This window comes from Tenrec ecaudatus, chromosome 9 (assembly GCF_050624435.1).
Source record: "Tenrec ecaudatus isolate mTenEca1 chromosome 9, mTenEca1.hap1, whole genome shotgun sequence".
NCBI lineage: Eukaryota > Metazoa > Chordata > Mammalia > Afrosoricida > Tenrecidae > Tenrec > Tenrec ecaudatus.
In genome coordinates, this window is record NC_134538.1 from 157,397,029 (window position 1) to 157,414,884 (window position 17,856).

Sequence of the window (17,856 nt, forward strand, 5' to 3'; positions counted from 1 at the left end):
CATGTAAGAAAATACATAAAAATATCCACGTATAAATTGTTTTATTGAAATAGTATAATTTGCATGTGATCTGTAATCAGTAAAGGTATCACATGTGAATTAAAACTTTTTATATACCCATTGTACTTGCACTCTTATTAATTGCTTATCACAGGATTTAGAAACTATCTAAATTGGAGACCGTGTCACCTTTTCATAGTATATTATAAACAAGTCATTACAGTACATATTTTGTGCATGCATGCCAGAGGCCTGCACACTGAGCTCACACATGTTCACATGCCAAAACACAGTTGTTGAGCTCTGTTGGTAGATTTGGCCACTGATGATATAAATCCCATTTTGTGTGTTTATTTGGGAAATAGTCACTAGGACTTTAATTCTGTTACACAACAGATTAAACTGTCAAAGATGAAAGAAAATTTCTCAAGAAATAAACAAAACCCCCAACATCAATATACGATTAAAAATCAGTAAAATTTCCCTTGGTAGCTACTAATAAATTCTTGTGTATATACATTAACCCCTTTGAGTTATTTCATAGAAATAGCATATGTTAGAAAAAAATCATTAAGTTTTAAATTAGTTTGCACTTACTTTCCTTAGTAACAAATGTCTTATTTACCAATTAATACAGATTACTCGATAGTTATCAATATGCTAATGGTTTTTACCATTTTATTCTCGTTTTTATTATAAAAAATAACAAAAACATGACTACTTAAAAAAATATTTGTTGGCTTGGCTGATCTGGTCATCTTCCTGGGAGGAGAGAGATCCTTGCGTGACCTGGGGCAGTCTCTGCCAGGTCGCATGGTCAAAGGAATCCTATGGGTGCCGCGTAAAACCTGAAGCTTCTTTTAAATCTCATTAAATTCACTTGGATCACGAAAAAAATATATATATTTGTTTCCACCACCCCCTTATTTATTTTTTTTTACAAGGGTAATAAGCCTAATTTATTTCAGTGGAACCAACTTCAAAACACACTCCTTTTACATTCAAATGCTTTAAAAACAATTTGCAAAAAATTTTAACAACCACAAAGATTTAAAATTTAAGTTATTTTAGTACTTTTCTATTTTTTCAAACAGTATTTTTTGCCAACAATAAAATTTTCATTTTATTAACAACAAAATGTCAATAATACAACTATACAAATATGTCAATAATACAACTGGCAAATGACTTGAATAGACATTTCACCAAGACACCCAATATCGACCAAGCATATTAAAAGATGCTCAACATCGTTACCTACCAGCGATGTGCAAATTAAAACCACAATAGAAATCAAATAGATTTGATGAAATAGATACCATTTCATTCCAACTACAATAGCTGACATGTTTTTAACAGAGAAAGAGAGACAGTTAAACTGACTTTAAGAAGATAAACACCTAAACTTGACAAATGGTAGTTTCTAAAGATTAAAATGAAGACTCACATCACATCAATAAACTTTTGGGGGATACTATTACTTAAAAATCCATTAGAGTCTCTTTCACTTACAATGGACGTTTAGTAACATCATTTGAAGTTGTAGGTTCACTAACAAATGCATTACTTCTAAATGTTAGCATATGACATTCCACAATACCAAAGCGTTCACATGTGTAAATATCACCACCTATCTCACCTAAAGAGAAGTTGGTGGTAGAAAAATTTTCTCCATAACCCTAATTTATGCATATCAACTTAGATTTTGTCATGAAAATTGACACTGCCAGTTATTTGAAGAGACAGGCACAATTTATTTGAGAAAATGTTTCGCAGATGCTTAAATTTAAATAGTCAGCACCTGTTAGTCATTCTTTTTTTTTTTAAACCATTTATTAGGGGCTCATACAACTCTTATCACAGTCCATACATATACATACATCAATTGTATAAAGCACATCCATACATTCCCTGCCCCAATCATTCTCAAAGCATTTGCTCTCCACTTAAGCCCTTTGCATCAGGTCCTCTTTTTTTTCCCCCCTCCCCCCTCCCTCATGTGCCCTTGGTAATTTATACATCGTTATTTTGTCATATCTTGCCCTATCCGGAGTCTCCCTTCCCCCCCTTCTCTGCCGTCCCTCTCCCAGGGAGGAGGTCACATGTGGATCCTTGTAATCAGTTCCCCCTTTCCAACCCACTCACCCTCCTCTCCCAGCATCGCCCCTCACACCCTTGGTCCTGAAGGTATCACCCACCCTGGATTCCCTGTGCCTCCAGCCCTATGTACCAGGGTTCAACCTCTGCCCTATCCAGCCCTGCAAGGTAGAATTCGGATCATGGTAGTTGGGGGGAGGAAGCATCCAGGATCTGCACCCCCTTATTTTTATTCAAGGTTTCAAGTGCACCCATGGCTACTATCGCCTCCCTTGTCCCCCGCCCACTCTGGAAGCGGTACCCAGGTGAGGTGCAGTGTGGCCTCGGAGGTGGGCAGTAGCCCAGAGAGTCTGGTGGCGCTGTGGGGTCGGAAGATGCGGCTGGCTGCCGCCTCCGTCCCCCTTTAAGAAAACCCCATGTTAGTGGGCAAGATTTTTGTGCGTGTGTTTAAAACCAACCAGCAATTTTATAATCAAGTATCCTTTATTGGTCTAACAAGCATTTAAAGAGATCATGTAAATTGTTTACTCATCCTCATAACAAACAACTTTCAAGGCAATGCATACAAAAAAAATCAAAAGCCATGGCTGTCTCTTTTGTTTCTTCCAAGGGCCTGTATCTCAGCTTTGAGAATATCTCACTAAAATCAACCCTCGGGTAAGTCTTCGTGGCCTCAGGGTCCCCACAACATCGCTAGATTGCGTGAAGTCCCGCGGCCGCTCTGGGAGGGCGGGCAAAATCGAAGAAAAGGGGTCTCCACGTGGCCCTGGGGGTCCTGACCTACGCGTTAGTCAACGAGTGTTCGTCAGAATTACGCCCGCCTCAGCGACGAAGACGAAGCCAAGAGGAGACAGGGCGCATGGCCTCTACTTACTTCCGACGTGGGCCAACCCTCCAGCACATCCGGCTAATTTGGGGCCGGCTCGCACGCAAGGCGGCCCGCGGACACCAGCCGGCAGCTGCTGGGAGACTTAAGGCTAGAACGACTTAGGCGGATGCCGTTCTGACAAGGCCGAGGAAGCGAGTCTCGCGAGATTTGGGCACGGCGCGGGCGCGGCCGACGTGCGCGCGCCAGTGAGCCGTTAGGGTGGGACGCTTGCTGGGAGGGGTGGGCGGAGCCACTACAGTTGAACGCCCGTTGGTGGAGCCCCCGCGGGAAACAAGCGCGCGCGAGTTACGTGCGCGCCCACGCCGAGACGACGGCGGCAGTGACGAGCGGCGTAAGCGCTCGGAGGGGGGGCCGACGGCTTGTGGCGGGTGGCGGTGCTGGCGGCGAGATCTCGCTTATCCTGTTTCGCTTCCGTCCCAGGACTCAGACCGAGCGAGGGGACCAGGGCCGCTTTCGGGGCCGCTGCCTTCCACGCACTCTTCATCGCGAGGCGTGCAGCCTGGACGCTTCCGCGGCCTTCCGACTCCCCGTGCGCACGCTGTGAAGCGGCGGTCGCTACCGGGACAGCGTCTCGCCTCCCCCGCCCCTCTCCCCGTCCCCCCCGCCCCAAGGCCCCGGCCTGTGCTCAGCCCCGCCCGACCGCCACTCCGCCGCCGCCATGTCGGCGCAGGCTCAGATGCGCGCGATGCTGGACCAGCTGATGGGCACGTCCCGGGACGGTAAGCAGGCACCGGGCCCCAAGGTGGGGGAGGGGCGGCGGGTCGGGGCGCGGGCGCACCTGGGCGTGAGCGTGTGTGTGAGGAAGGGGCTCCAGATTGGTACCACGAGGGCCCGGCACCCGTCCAGTCCAATCAGCGCTCGGCGGGCGGGTGAGGGGCGGTGCCTGTTCGGATTGGCGGGAACGGCTGCCAATGAGGCGAGGCGGGGCCCGGAGGTTGCGGAGAGTGCCTTCAGTGTTGACTGCGACCCAGACCTGCGCACTCGGCGGCCGTTTCGCGTTGCTCGGGGACCCACGGGCTGATGGCGCCTTGGTTCCGGAACTTACTTAGTCCAGAGCTCTGGGCTTCTCCCTCGACGCGTCCTGCTCCCGGGCGTCGAAAGAGACGTCTCCCCTCCCTTTTCCTGGGTCCCCAGGAATCTTGCCTTCCTGAGTCCACCCGCCCGGCATTGCGTTCCCGACCATTCTTTCGGGAGAATCCTGCCCAAACCGTGGTTTCCTGGAGTTGGGTGTCTTTGGCCCCATTTTGTGGAAGGGGGGGGGGATCCACAGGCGCTGTGGTCTTATTTTTCGGGGAGTCCTCCATTTTGTTACATGATTGAATTGAGGCCATGTCCAGTAAACACCGACAGATTTTGCCAGTGGCCCCAGTAAGATCATTTTGGAAATTAAGCTGAATGGAGGGCAAGGAAAGAGCCCTCATCTTGGGTCACAACTGATGACTGGAGGTTCCTTTGTCACGGAGTGAATTTTTGATCCAAAAGATGAAAAGTTTGCTGCTTTTTTGATGCTAGTAATGCGCTCTTTCATGGTCAAAGAATACCCATGCTAATAAGGGCGAAAGGTCTAGAAAGATCAACCCTTTTGGGAAAGAAGACCCTTATTTATTTGGTTCTTGTTCAGTTAAATTGTTTACAAGCTGCTGAAGAAGTGCTTATTTTCTCCACAAAACACTCATAGTTGAGTCTCATAATGGAGTGTTTTGCAGTAAAACTTGTGTGGCGAAAAAGAGGGAAAACCACTTAGTGAACTCATTTTTTTTAGCAGCATGTAATTAGATTGGCTTCTTAGAACCTTAATACAAACATTAGAACCTTTCTTGGGGAACTTAGAGGCAATCAGGTGTAGACGGCAAACCTATGGTGGGTGTGTTGTAGAATGGAAGGAAAGATTGGGAAGGAAATTGTGGTATTTGGTTAGTAAACCTTTGGAAGTGCAGGCAGTTAAAAACAATCATTTGTGTAAGTAGGAATAGTTGACCTTACTGTAACACCTCTTACTATTGTACCTTTTCCAATGAATAGAGGGTTTCCTAAATCCAGGGCTTTAGCCAACAGAATTTTTTGGAATAAAGTTGTGGAAATCCTTAAAGATTTGGTATGATGATTCCATTCATGATGGATACGTTTTTTGCTACTTCTGTATGGATTGGATTTCCTAACTTTGTAGGAGGGTGGTTGGGTCAAGGTGTAAACTTTCACCACCTGATATATTTCTGAAACAGCCCTTCTAGTATGACAAAACTACTGTAACTTAAATAGATGTGTGCACACATGCACAATTCTTGTTTATGTAGCAGAAATGGGGATTTCTTAAAATCCATGCTTTGTATACAAATACTGTATATACTCATGTATAAGCTGAGTTTTTTCAGCATATTTTAATGCAATTTTTGTGGTAAAATTGGGTGTCTCGGCTAATATTCGAGTATATACGGTAAATTTATGCTTTTTATGTGTCTGTTAGTGGATCAAAAAGATGGTTTGTTTGGTTTTTTAGCATTCAGGCTTAGAGGATTTCTATGTGAACTTGGGTGTATGAATCTCCAATGTCATTGAGCGGAAGTGACTGAATCCTCACTGCTGTTAAGCTAGAAATAGGAAGCATACTACCCTCAGGAATAAGGAATGAAATGGGTTTGTTTTTTAAGTGACCCAAATGAGTCTTTTATGTGGTTAGCATAAGAACCAGAACATTCTTTCCTTTTAATCAGATACTTAATGAGTTTACATATTCTCATTTCATGATTAAAGACCTTTATATAATCAGGATTGTTTTTTTTCCCTAGCATACTGTCAACTTCAAGTTAACCAGGGCTAGGGGAGCATGGATGCAGTCCCAAATAACTCTGTGTCTTTGAAACCACATGCTAGGAAACTGGGCACAAGAACCTCTTACAGGGAATGCTTGCTGTTGGGGGTCCTTGGCACGAAGAGGTGGACCTCTGGGGAGCCAGGAGTGGGGAGGAAGGGTAGGTAGTAGGATGTATCTAAGGCAGTTTCTCGCTTTTTGTTGCCTGTTATTAAGTCCTAGAGACTTAATAGAAAGCAACTGTTCTCTTGGTGGGTTGTGGGGCTCCAGTTGGCAGTAGGCCTCTCAGTCTTTAGTGTGTGGTGTGAGAGGATCTGGAATGGCACACGGATCAGAGGTTCAGGCCTTCACTGGGACAGCCTTGCTTTTCTTTCTTCTCCCCTCCCCCACCTACCTCCCATCCTTTTCCAACAGCTTTTAGTTCTCTTTTTATATTTCTAGGAGATTGAGGTCTTCTAGTTCATTGTAGGGTCATCACCAACCAATTACCTAACTATACTGAAATCTGCAGGAACCAGGAATTTTGGTGGCAGGGATATGGGGAGGGAATTTTGGGACACTGGGTAGAGTAGACAAGGTGAGGCTAGGGTGAGTGGTGATGTGGGGGTGTGGGAGGAGAGGTGGGCGGATGAGCAGACCAGCATGTGGCACTGGGAGGCTGGGCAGGGGGATGACCAGGAGGTGGGAGGGCCAAAGACAAACTTTGCCTTCTTTGCAATTTTGCCTAGGGCCCTGGTGGTGGCAACCGCCTGTGTGCCACTGAAAACCGTGCCGCTGCCTGGCATACTGCCTAAATGGAAGCAGGGTACCGCGTGAGTTGAAACATTGGTCACACTATATCAAGTTTGTATATGTGAATCAGTGTAACTCGTACCCAGGTACCTGGGGGTCTGACTGTATCTGGATTTTTCTAAATAAGGCTTCGTGGGCTAAGGAAGCGAGCACTGGGCTGGGACTCAGGACACCTGGTTTTTAGCCCCAGCTGTACCTCTAATTGTAACCGTGGGTAAGTCACTTAACCTTTTTTCCTCTAGTTAAAATCTCTGACATGTTACAGGGGAAGACAAATAACTTTCCTATGTTATACTCAGAACTGTTGGGAAATACTTTTATTGTTAAAGTATCGTAGGAGGGAGGAACAATATGTAGATAAGAATTATTTGTATCTTGTTTTATCTCACGTTTAAGATGTGTGTTAAATTGTTTTAATTGTTGGCACTAGCATAGAGGAGAAGGGAACGGGGTTGGTTTTCCCTAAATACGTTCCATTTGCAATTAGGAAGGAGCCGCTTAGGAAAGTCCAGGAAGCTGTGTGAGATCTATGTAATACTAGCGGGAACTTGACTCCCTTGCACAGTGGTCAGCTTGCTGGGCAGGATTAATTGCCAGGATGGATATCCCTTAAGAAAGACCTTTCACCATAAATATGGTGGGGGGCGGCAAAAAGTGGAAAGTTTCATGCTATTTTTTAATTCCATGCACTTTTTGATGCCCCCTTTATAGTTTGGCAATGATAAGCCCCTGGTCCTGACCCAAAAAAGGTTTGCCAAGGTGAAAAGGATAGGGATTTTTGTTTACCAAATTACGAGCTTGGATTTAGATTATACCCAAAGGTTAGAAATTCTAGAGAAATTACCGAAGGTGGTTCTGAGGATTCCACTCTTAACAGCTTGCCATGTGTAAACGGAGCGCAGAGCTGGACAGGCCAGCAAGGGTGCTGTGCTGTCCAAGATAACCCGTACTCTGCTGGAATGTGACAGGAGTTTTTTTTAGCATCTTTAGTTGTCCATTTTGACTAGGGAAAGTTTTGGGCAAGTTAAAGCTGTCTGATCATCTTAACCATTATGTATGACATTATGTTTAAACTGTACGATGGATACTTTCTCAGGAAGGTATTGGTCATAGACTTACTATAGTTTTTCAGTTATATCTATTATGGAATGTAAAATGGGAAGTCTACTCACCCTGGATGGTACTTAAGAAAATACAGTTGAGAAAATCCCATCCTGTTTCTAATCTGTGTAATGATTACATAATTATAACCTCTCAGGCTTTGCTGCCTTTCTGCAAAATTAACTTCACTCAGAGAAGTGGATTTTCTTCTTCATAAACTCATCTTTATTGTAATCTGTGTTCCTTCCTCAATCTTTCATCCACAGTCAGAGCATTTTCTCTAGCTTCCCTCATTCACCTCAGAGACCATATTCATTCCTTGGTCAGTTGTAAACTGTTCTTCTATTCCACTCTGTTCATTTTACGTGAAGGAGGTGGGGCCCTTAGCATGCACACACACAATTTTGGGATAATAATTGACTATATTTTACTACAGAGCTTTTAAGTTCTTTTTCATTCTAAGTAGTTAAAAATTAAAACCAGAAAGGCTAACCCATGGTTGCATTGAGGTTTCATAAATTTTATCTGGGTTCTAAGCAAGCCCCCAATACTGAAAGCTCTCTTTACCACTGCATAGTGAATCATTAACACCCTCCCCAATGTAGGAGCCCCAATAAAATGATTTTTAAAAAATCCCCCCAAATAAAAAATTTCCTCATTTTGAACTCTTAAACGATTTTTCCATCTAGAGAAGCTCCAGGAAGACACATGTTCTTTTACTTCGATACAAAAATTAATTGGAACCAAAGAAAAAGCATAAGCTCTTTGCAACAAGTAGGCTGCCCTGTGAGGAGAAACGGTCTGTAGCAGGCTGCGTGTTCCATGGGGTTCTGCAAGGTAGCAGCAATCCAAAGAAGAGTACGGGGTGGCATGGGTCAGCCAGTGAGTCAGCTAGTGTTTAGTACCAGGTGGCTCATGCCTGCATAGACTCTTGGTATGGCTGAGAATACAGGCAGGTAGTGGGATTGAGGAGCCCGGCAGACAGGCTTAAAACCAGACCAGCAGGTGTGAGCAAGATTGGAATACATGAGTCTGATGCTCCTTAAGATGAAGTTAAGATGAAGTTCCAGAAGGATTCTTGAGGGACTAGAAATTTGTAAGGCTCAACACTGTTGGCTATAGTTGCTGAGGAACCAGAATTTTACCTTAGCGTCTACCAAGAAGTTGACCAGGATGAAAGTTGGTTCCATTGTGCTAAGATGGGAGTGAGGGAGAGAAGGTAAGTTTCTGACAGGAATCTTGTCTCTTTAGCACCTGCAGAAAAGTGATTCTATTCTTTGGTGGTTTAAATATTCATGTACTAGCAGCCACTGAGGTAGGCTTTGGAGGCAAGATGAAAAAAAATCAAGTGATTAGAATTGTAAAATTGAGGAGATGGAGAGAGAGTAGTTTGTAAAATTTCTCAAGTTTCTGCAGCTAACTGGTTTTCACTCTGAAAAGGTCAGCTAGCAAAAAGTAGTTGGAGTCATTTAGTCAACTGCTAGAGTAAAGGATTTCTAAGACTTCCTTCTTGTTGGCTCTTGAAGTGTTAACCCAGGTTTTCTAATAGTATTGGGAGCCCTAGAGAGGAAGTCTGGCGTATTTGACTCATCTGCAGCATTTTCTCAGGACCCTTTGGAGATTTCAGTTTTTGAGAGGTCTGTTTTCTTTTAAAGTTAAATGTTCAGAAGTTTTGCATTTTGGTAGAAGATGTCAGATACTTAGTGTCAGATAACAACAACATCCATATACTATGGACCTGGCTGTCCTACCTGGTTACACACAGGTAGTTCCCTGTGTGGCGCAGAGTATTCAGTACTAGACTGTTAGCTGAACCCACCCAGAGGTGTTACAGGAGAAAGAACTGGCGATCTTAGATCACAGGCATGAAATCCCCGTGAACTGCATTGCTAGTCTGCAGACATGGCATTGCTGGGAGGCAGAGCTGACTCAATGGCACCTGCCTCTAGGTTCTAGTACAGTATGCCCTACTCTGTCTAAGGTATGTTCTAGATCAAGGGTTGGCACCAGGGCCTGCCTGTTTTTGGTAAATAAAGCTTTGTTGTAACATTCATGTCCATTTGTGCCCATATTGTGTCCTGGACAAACCAGGCATAGACAATCTGCAGAGTGGAATAGCTGCTACAGTGAGGTGTGGCTGGGCAACCAAAAGTACGCGCTAGGTCAGTGCTTTTCGGGGCTAGTCTCCAGACCAGCAACCTCTGTGTCACCTGGGAACTGACTACAAATGCAGGTTCTTAGGCCCACATAAGACCTGCTGAATCGCATTCTGGGTGGTAGGGCCAGCAATCTGGAATTTAAGACGCTTGGAGGTGACTGAGAATCACTGTTATAAGTAATTGTCAAGCCTTAGTCACCCATACCACCTTTCATGGTTTTCTTAATATTGTTTTCCTTCACGTAATGTTTTTTTGTTGTCAATTCACTTTCAAAAACTAATTTTATGAGAGTTAACACCATAAAAAGAGAGACCATGAAAACAGTATGTTATAAAGCCATAACTAACCCAGCTAGGTACTTTTCTTTTTAAAAACTTTCTTTTGTGATATGAGCGAAGGGGACACAGCACAATGGTTTTCTGTTCAACAATCCATACACATTTTGTTTCCTGACCTTGGTAGCAGTCCCCTGCTGTAGCAGCTCCCTTCCCTGTTAGTTACCATTTCCCTTTGTCCTCCTTTCGGATCCAATTCTTGCTTTCTGCGCTTTCTCCCTGGGCAAACATGCTGCCCTTTTGATCTCCTGGTTGACTGTTGAAAGGATCCTGCACTTTGCTGGTGGCATTGTTCACCCTGTACCCACCCAAACCCAAATCCCCTGTCGTTGAGTCTATTCTGACTTGCTGTAATAGCTATGGTTTCTGAGGCTGGAAAACTTTGTGGGAGCAGCTCACCTTTTCTGTCTCCCACGTGTTTGAACAGTCAACCTTTCAGTTAGCAGTCCAGTGCTTTTCCTGCAGTGCCACCAGAACTCCTTGTTCACTCTATCGGTCTATTTGGCTGAAATTTGAGCTGTGATGCTGAGTCCAACCAAACCTATTGCTGTTCCCCGTAGGACAGGCTAGAACTGCACCATAGGTTTACCATGGCTTTCATCTTTCCAGTAGCAATCTGCCACATCTTTTCTGCTGCACAGCATCTGCCCTTTCAGTTAGCAGCCCAGCATTTAACCACGACACTACCAGGACTCCTTGAAGCCATAATTAACGTTATGCCATCAAGTTCCTTCTGACTTACAGCAATACATCAGCTCCGAGCTCACTGCCATTGAGCCCATGCTGTTATAATGACCCCATAGGACAGTACAGCTGCCCCCGTGAGTTTCCAATTCTGTAACTTCACAGAAGTAGAAAGCCTTGTTCTTCTGAGGAGCAGCCGGTGGTTTCCGATGGCTGATTGTGAGGTTAGCAGCCCAACGTGTAACCATTAGACCACCAGGGCTCTTTAGTGATAGCTAGACCCTGTTAAATTTAGTGTTCTCAACATTAAAAATTAGAGCTTATTAGATGTGTTAGGGCCAGATGGAATTATTTTCTTAATCATGGTAAATAAGTGACTTGGCAGGGATGATTTAATGGAATTTAAAATGTCAAAGAGGTAAAATCATACACTCCTAAAGCTGTTTTTGCACAAACCCCAAACTGTTCTAGGTATTTATGTGAAGGAAAAGCCGAAGTGGCAAGATCTGGGAGATTGCTACAGAGTTCCTTCTAGACTGCCCAGGTGAAATGTCCTCTAATCCACCAGCCTGTGCCTTGATGGGGATGAGCAAAGATGCTGTGCTGCTCCAAGCTATCTAGAAAGCGTTTACTTCCCTTAGCTCCGAGAAAACATGTCTTTAGAGGCTTCCTGTCCTTTGTACCTCCCCATGTCCTGTTCAATGGCCAGTGTGCTGAGGGGAAGGTCCCCTGGTGCTCGGAACAGAGTCTCCGTCCATGGCGACCCGTGGCTGAGCGGCGTAGTCCTTTTCAGAGATGACCGCAGATAAGGGGCCAGCAAAGTTTCTGGAAAAACGTCATCTTTTCATTTCTCTTTCCCACTAACTCTGAAGCCGTCCTATTTGTCCTGTCATCTTACGATACCAAACCCTACCCCTAGATTTAAAGCCCATATGTGTGTTGCACATGTTTACACTCAACTGTTTCTTAAGTGACAAAAATCTGAGACTGATTATTGGTGCCTGATTTGCGGAAAGTTAAATAGAAAAGTACAAAGCACAGTCAAACACACCGGAGAATGGGCAAGTACTATCTTGTATGTTTGCCTCAAAATTTTAGTGAAGAAAGAAAACATACAAATAAATTCTTTACTTCTGAGGCTGTCCTTTCTCCCTCCAGGACCACCATCCTTCCCCTACTGACTGGCCTGGGGAGTCCCGTGGGTCAGTGCTGGGTGCTAGGATTCTGTGGGATGGAGAATGCGCATCTCCTTCATCACCACTTTCCTTTTCTCATTCCAGCTTTCTGCCCTTGTTCCTGGGTTGCCTGCAGGTCTGTCCCTTGTGTGTTAATGTTCTTTTCATTTTTTCATGTTCTGTGCTGGTTTATGGATTTGGGAAAGCTTTGCTAGGCTCTTGGGAGCTGTCACCACCCACTGGGAACTTGTTGTTTTTTCAATAGATAATCAGCCAATCATTTTTTCTTTAATTCTCTTCAGTTGTATCTTTATAGCCAGAGATAGCTTTTTTTTCAGAGATAGCTTTGCTGTTCTAATTGTGTGCTTAGAACTTTTTATATTGGAAGACACCACACATTGGAGTGCGACTGCTACTGTGTCAGAATTGCAGCTCTGCATCTAACTGTTACAGTGTAAGTATTTGCAGGCTGCACATTAAGTTTTAATTGTTTGCTTAGCCTTTTCTAATGCTTCTCACATCTAAGAAGAGCTGTCTCTGGGGAGAGTTCCTAACAGGTATCCTTAGACAATGCCAGTGGCCAAACCCTGTGCTTAGATTTGAGTGGGGCAGAATAGATCTACTTTAGCATTTTTGCCTGTTTTGTTGGCATATAAAGACCTGTCCGGTGGTATTTCTGCCGACTACCACGGCTGTCTCCCAGTCCTGTTGTGTATCATGTGACTACATGGCTGTGGGGCTAGTAGATTCCCCCCCCCCCCCCATATTTTTTATCACATCCAGCAAGACTAAACCTATTCTGGACATTTCTTCTGGGATAGGCATTCCATTTGTGAACATTTCTGGCCTTGTCATGGGCATTATGGTGGGAATGATACCAGTTTTGGTTATTGTGAACCTGTGGGACTATCTGATGCCACCACAGAAGATAACCCTGCTTTTGCATGGGAGGCATTGGAGGGAAGGAGCTCCCATCACCGCTTGATAGGACTTTCATAAGTTCTGGTAGGAGGATTCAAAACCAAACCAAACTCAACTGCCATCCAGTCGATGTCTACTCATAGTGACTTACAGAACAAGGCAGACTGCCCATTGAAGTTTCTGAGACAGCAGCTCTAGGGGAGCAGAAAGCACAGTCTTTCTCCAGAGGAACAGTTGGTGGTTTTGAACTGCTGACTTGTGGATTACAGCCCAACAAGTAAGCACTACACCACTACCAGGCCTTTCAGGAGGATAGCATATTAGGACTGTTACCGTGTGATTAATCCATTCCTACAGAGTTTTGTATATCTCAAGTCATATTAATCATTCCCAACTAAAGTACAGTGATGCCCTGGTTGTGGAACTCAACTAGTTCCAAATTCTTGTTTGAATACTGAAAAGTTTGAAAACCCAACATTTTTTCCCATTAAAAATGGAAAGAGCTGTAAGAGCCCCCAATACAATGTTTTTAAAAATCATGAAAAATCAAATAATTGGTTCTGAGGCTGCAAAATTACCCTTATAAATTCATTTATTCCAGCACTTAAAGTCACTATGGTGACTTCTTGCATATCACTGTCTTGGATATGCTACTGCCATCGAGCTGTTTCTGATTTATCGAAATTAATAGTAACTTTTCAACCTTTTCCATGGTCTGAGTTTTTTGTTTCGTGGTTAACCATTTGACACCTTTTGCTACATTAAACTCTTTAGTCTCTTTTCCCCCTTCCCAAAATGTCGATAATGTCGACTTAGCCATCTATTCAGCTGCCAAGTCAGACAAACGGTGACCTGATTGAAATTTCACAATGATTTCGTTCTTTAACACTCTCTGTTCTCACCGTTGTCTGCTTGCCTTTGCTCCTGCTGTCATTGACTTTCTTAGGAGCCATGGTTAGGATCTTTTATGCTCATTTGGAAACACAATGAAGGATGTTTTAACGCACTGACACAAGCACTCTGTATCTGAGGGAGAGCGGCGCTTAAACTGAAATGCCACTCCTTTGGTGTCCGAGACGAGATACACCGTGTGACTTACTCGGCCTGTGCAGGGTTTTAAAACTGGATTTTCAGTTTGACGACTGAGCAAAGTTAATCAGCAACAAGCAGAGTTTTGGGGGTTTTTTTGGACTAACTGTTCAAGTAGTGGAAAGTTGGATCTTGGAGCCCTTCGACAACTGCGGTATCACTTTATAGGTGTCTACAGCCCTCCTGTGTCAGTGTGGTGAGTTTTTTCGTAATGTGAACCGTACATTGTGAACTGTTGACATTTGAAAAGGGAGTTATAAAACAAATGCAAATGTATAGTGGACTAAACGGAGTATTTCCTCACAGGAGAACATGGTGTAAAAGAGTAATGAGTTTGTTTTTTTTAGAGCTTTATTACCAAAGAGTTTGCATAGGTGATTTTGAAGCTGAATTATAAAGGAACAACAAAGGTAGGTGGGAGAGGTTAGAGCCTTTGAAAGGGATCCGCACGAGGGTAAGTCAAAAAGCATTACTATAAAATCATAGACACGCTTGTGAAACAATGTAATAGAGCGTGCAGCCAGTTTCTCCACACAGCCTCCATCCGGTCTTTTGCCTCCTCCTGACTGATACCAGTGGCTCCATCTCTCAACTTTTTCTTTTTTTTAATTTATTTTTATTTTCTTCCCCATGTCTCAACATTTTCATCAAGAATTCTGCACTCTTCACATTATGTCACGGTGAAATGGCAGTTTGGGCATCTTCGAGGTTCTGGAATCCTGTTCCTTTTCAGTGTTGTTGGAGTTTGGGAGCAGAATGAAGCAAGGTCGGGTGGTAGTGGGAGGGGTCAGGTTTCCCTTGAGGAGTGAGAATAGGGGCACTGTCACGGTGACAGAGTTCTTGACACACGTTCCTGGTTTCTCTTTCACCAGTGCAGTTTTTCCTTTTCTGAAAACGACTCCCTCAGTGCCCTTGATGGTTCTGTGTCCTCTGAGAACATCTTATCAAGGTAAATGGCCCTTTTGGTGTCTTAGAAAACAGAGCCGACCGCTCCGCCTTGAATTTAGTGGGACCAACAACACCCCTTGGAAGCCACTGCTTTAAAAAAGCATTTCTCTGAAGGCACCCTAATGGGACTAACTTGTCTGCAGCCACCCACTGCTTGATCTCGGAGATCTTGTAAACTCGTTTAGAATAAACGGCTGCATATGTGAACGTGAAACCTTGTAGCAATACTTTTTGACTTACCTTTGTGTTAACAGCTGCTTTTTGCCTTGGTTCCACCTGAAAACTTGAGCACTTCTGGTTTCTACCCACTCTGGACTAGACTGGAAATGGGCTAGGGGGTCTTTATGCAGAATCCCCATGGCTGTGTCCTCAGTACTGAGTATTCTGTAGTTAGATAAGAGAGAAGGGGGCAGAGAAGGTGTACCCTCATTCTTCAGGTTGAGTGTTTGAGGGAACCAGAAGTACTCCCCTCTACCTTCAGAGGGAAGGGACCTGCGCTACCCCAACCAGTTGTGAGCAGGGATCCTCTGCTCAGGCACCCCCCAAATCCAGCGCTACTGTGCAAGATTACACCCAGGCATAAATTTAAAAGATTGCTTGCCATACATTTTATGTAGTAAATTAAGGATTCAACGTGCCTTATGTATGTGAAATATTGCCAACTCTCAGGCTCCTAGAAAACCACCATACTAGACCCCGGTCACTTGCCTCAGCTTTCACATCTGTTCACATAGTGTGGTCCTCACGGCTCTCACACACGGAGTGTTCATCCAAGGAATGGGTAAGCAAGTACGTGTGTGTGTGTGGGTATAATTGCACAGACATCTCTGAAGATTGATCAGGTTTCTTGTGTGGGCGGGAGGGGGAGGGTGGGAGGTCACCTGGGCTGGGGGGATCTAGGAAAGAGGGCTGGCTGTCTGTACCATGTGGTTTTGAAAGAGTCGCTCCTCAAGCCCAACTCTAGGTCAGTCTCTCAGAAGACAGGCCCAGAAATTACCTCAGTGGAGATATCAGTGAGCTTTATTCCTCTTCAGGTGGCCCTGCCAGGCTTCTTGAGTCACAAGGGTAGGAGGAGCCTGCATTCTGGTACTGGGATGTCTACCCTGGATCCCCTGACAGTCCCAAGTACAGAGTCTTGGTGGAAGGGCTGGGTAGGAGCAGGCTGGAGGGGAAGTGTATCTTGAAGGTAGCTGCTGGGTAAAAAATATAAACAAACATTTTTCTGTTGCTTTTCAGATAAAAAAAAACACTTGGGCCGCTAAGTTCTCAATCAGGTTTCTAATTCTAAGAAGGTAGCATGTCATTCTCAAAGCATCTGGTTCATTCTTGTCAGGTTAGCAAGATGTGGCCTCCCTATTTGTGCTTGTCCCAGGATGCTCGAGTCTTTGCCCTGTTGCTCTTTTTTTTTTATTTAAACATTTTGTTAGGGGCTCATACAACTCTTATCATAATCCACACATGTACATGCATCAATTGTATAATGCACATCTGTACATTCTTTGCCCTAATCAATCTCAAAGCATTTGCTCTCCACTTAAGCCCTCCGCATCAGGTCCTCCTTTTTTTCCCCTCCCTCCCTGCTCCCCCCTCCCTCATGAGCCCTTGATAATCCACAGATTGTTATTTTGTCATATCTTGCCCTATCCGGAGTCTCCCTTCCCCCCCTTATCTGCCGTCCATCTCCCAGGGAGGAGGTCACATGCGGATCCTTGTAATCAGTTCCCCCTTTCCAACCCACTCACCCTCCACTCTCCCAGCATCGTCCCTCACACCCCTGGTCCTGAAGGTATCGTCCACCCTGGGTTCCCTGTGCCTCCAGCTCCCATATGCACCAGTGTACAACCTTTGCCCTATCCAGTCCTGCAAGGTAGAATTCGGATCATGGTAGTTGGGGGGAGGAAGCATCCAGGATCTGGGGGAAAGCTGTGTTCTTCATCGGTACTACATCGCACCCTCACTGACCCATATCCTCTCCTAAACCCCTCTATGAGGGGATCTCCAGTGGTCGACATTTGGGCCTCGGGTCTCCACACTGCACTTCCCCCTTCATTCACTATGGTGTGTGTGTGTGTATGTATATATATATATATATATATTTTTTTTTTGCATGATGCCATATACCTGGTCCCTTTGGCACCTCGTGATCGCACCAGCTGGTGTGCTTCTTCCATGTGGACTTTATTGCTTCTGAGCTAGATGGCCGCTTGTTCACCTTTAAGCCTTTAAGACCCCAGACACTATCTCTTTGATAGCCTGGCACCATCAGCTTTCTTTGCCACATTTGCTTATGTACCCGTTTGTCTTCAGCGATCGTATCATGGAGGTGTGCAGCCAATGATATGATTTTTTGTTCCTTGATGCCTGATAACTGATCCCTTCGGGACCACGCAATCACATAGGTTGGTGTGTTCTTCCATGTTGGCTTTGTTGCTTCTGAGCTAGATGGCTGCTTGTTTATCTTCAAGCCTTTAAGACCCCAGTCACTATCTCTTTTGATAACCGGGCACCATCAGCTTTCTTCACCACATTTACTTGTTCACCTACTTGCCCTGTTGCTCTTCTTGTTTTTCGCTGCATTTTTTTACTTGTTAGGGGACCTTGGAGTTTGTTCCAACTTACAGTGAGCTGGTGTACAAAACACTACCAGGTCCTGTGCCATGTTTGAGCCCATTGTTAACTGTCATTGTGTCGATTCTTGTTTTAACGGTCTTCCCCGTTTACTCTGCCCTCTACCAAACCAGTCCTCCAGGGACTGGTCTTCTGACATGTCCAAACAACATGACTGTGTCTACACATTTTAAGACTAAACAACTATATCGGAAACGAAATTTTTATCCTGTTTTGCTGTTCTGCAGGA

At 44.6% G+C, this 17,856-nt stretch overlaps 1 protein-coding gene across 4 annotated transcripts in view; it reads left to right on the forward strand.

Annotated features, from left to right (window-relative positions):
- The first annotated feature begins 3,320 nt into the window (after positions 1-3,320).
- Positions 3,321-17,856, forward strand: part of LUC7L2 (LUC7 like 2, pre-mRNA splicing factor) — a 58,432-nt gene continuing 43,896 nt past the window's right edge. For 2 of the 4 annotated variants that reach the window (XM_075558728.1, XM_075558726.1), the window contains exons 1-2: positions 3,322-3,705; positions 6,524-6,801. Coding sequence is in view for 1 of the 4 variants with exons in the window: in XM_075558724.1 (XP_075414839.1) it covers positions 3,645-3,705 (61 nt within the window). In the remaining 3 variants the exon portion in view is untranslated. Of the gene's footprint in view, positions 3,706-6,523; positions 6,802-17,856 lie in introns of all 4 variants that reach the window. The other 2 variants (XM_075558727.1, XM_075558724.1) reach the window with 2 other exon arrangements.